The following is a 1,913-nucleotide window of genomic DNA, read 5'->3' on the forward strand; positions in this document are numbered from 1 at the left end:
GTGGGGTGCCCCTGCCCTGGGTGGGCGTTCACGGTCCAGGGTGGGTGTCCCTGCCTGGGCTGGGTGTCCTGTACCCTGGTGGGGGTCCGGGCCTGGTGGGGGTCCATGCCCCCGATGGGTCTCCACGCCCAGGGCRGGTGCTCGCCCGGCTGCAGAGACGCCCCAGCGCTGCGGATGGAGGGTGCCCCCGCGGGGGGGAGGGCAGCCGGGCTGGGCCGTGCGAGCGGGGGGCCGGGGCCCGCTGACCCCTTCATCCCGCCGCAGCAACGGCTCCCACGAGACCTTCGAAGCCTACTACAGCGGCGGCTCCTCGCCCTCCTTCCACCAGTCCCACCACAGCCTGGCCACAGCCTGCAGCGGCAGCGACCAGAGCGGCGCGGGGCTGGAGCAGCTGCAGGACTACATGGTGACGGTGAGGGGCCGGGCTGGCCGGGCCAGGCGAGCCGAGCCGAGCCGAGCCGAGCCGAGCCGAGCCGAGCCGGGCCGCTGCTGCAGCCCTGACCCGTCCCCGCAGCTGCGCAACAAGCTCTCACCCCCGGAGATCCAGCAGTTCGCGCTGCTGCTCCGCGAGTACCGCCTGGGGCTGCCGGTCCGGGAGTACTGCTCCGACCTCCTGCGGCTCTACGGGGACAAGAGGAAATTCCTCCTCCTGGGTGAGCAGCCCACGTGCCCGCCGGCTGCAGCGGAGCAGCCCGGGGCGACGTGCCGGCGCCGGCCGTGCCGAGCCTCTCGGCGTCTGTCGCAGGAATGAGGCCCTTCATCCCCGACCAAGACATCGGGTACTTCGAGACCTTCCTGGAGAGCATCGGCATCCGCGAGGGCGGCATCCTCACCGACAGCTTCGGCCGCATCAAGCGCAGCATGAGCAACACGTCGGCCTCGGCCGTGCGCAGCTACGACAGCTGGTCCCTGCGCTCCGAGTCCGAGTCCTTCAACCGCATGATCACAGACATCACCCACGACATCGAGGCCCTGGCGCGGGACGAGGACGAGGACGAGGACGAGGAGGAGGACAACTACCTGTGAGGGGCTGGGGAAGGTCGGCGTCCCGCCGGCTGCAGCTCCCAGCCCGGTTTGCAGGGTGCTGGGCTCGGCCCCGGGGGGCCCCGGGGTGCGGGGGGAGCCGATCTCGCCCCCCTCCCCACCCCGTTGCTGCAGGAGCCCCGGGGGGCCCCGGGGTGCGGGGGGAGCCGATCTCGCCCCCCTCCCCACCCCGTTGCTGCAGGAGGGCAGGTGCCTGCCTGCACTGGCGGCTCGTTAGCGCTAACGGGATCCCAGGGCGGCCCTGAGGTTGGGGGGCCCCCGGCTGGCAGTGGCACGTGCTGTAATTAGTGCAATTRCAATTAAACCACAGGGCAGGGAGCAGAGCGGGTCTTTCCGGAGGGTGTCGGGGGGGGGGGCACGGCCAGGCCTGGGGCAGGCGGGGGCCGGCTGGGTCCCGGCTGGGGACGGCGCGGGCTGGGGCGTCCCCCCGGCCCCGGCGGGACACGCGGTTGCTCCCGGCCGCTCCCGGCCCCGCAGGGCTCCAGCAGCGTGGGGCTGGACCCAGGGGTGCTGGGGACTGGGATGGGGATCAGGAGGTGGGGGGGGCGATGGGGGACGCGTGGCATCTGGCATCGGAGGGGGCGAGGGGCCCCAGCACCATCGGGGGCGGGTAGGAGGCACCGGTGTGTGTGGAGCCCGGGAAGCGGCTCCGCAGGACCAGCACCCGGAGCAGGACGTGCTCCAGCACCGGGAGAGGCCGGGCGGGGAGGCGCGGGGAGCCCGAGCCGGGCGGGGAGGGAGCGGAGGMCGGGCGCTGCTCCTGCCCGAGGCGCGCACACGTGCGCACACGCACGGACACACGTGCGCCCGGGGCCAGCACGCGCCGCCGGCAGCCCCCGGCCCCTGGCAGCGACCTTGCGGCTGCTGCA

General features: G+C 74.0%; 1 protein-coding gene across 1 annotated transcript; it reads left to right on the forward strand.

Moving 5' to 3' along the window:
• Window positions 1-110: 110 nt before the first annotated feature.
• On the forward strand, window positions 111-1,162 carry CCM2L (CCM2 like scaffold protein). Its single transcript, XM_085318243.1, has 3 exons — window positions 111-412; window positions 515-653; window positions 746-1,162. Exons 1-3 carry the CDS (start codon window positions 404-406, stop codon window positions 1,024-1,026), a joined length of 429 nt encoding a protein of 142 aa, XP_085174369.1. The 5' UTR covers window positions 111-403; the 3' UTR covers window positions 1,027-1,162.
• Window positions 1,163-1,913: the final 751 nt, after the last annotated feature.

The sequence above is a fragment of the Rhea americana genome, unplaced genomic scaffold (assembly GCF_003343005.1).
Source record: "Rhea americana isolate MKP2758 unplaced genomic scaffold, rheAme1 scaffold_529, whole genome shotgun sequence".
Taxonomy (NCBI): domain Eukaryota; kingdom Metazoa; phylum Chordata; class Aves; order Rheiformes; family Rheidae; genus Rhea; species Rhea americana.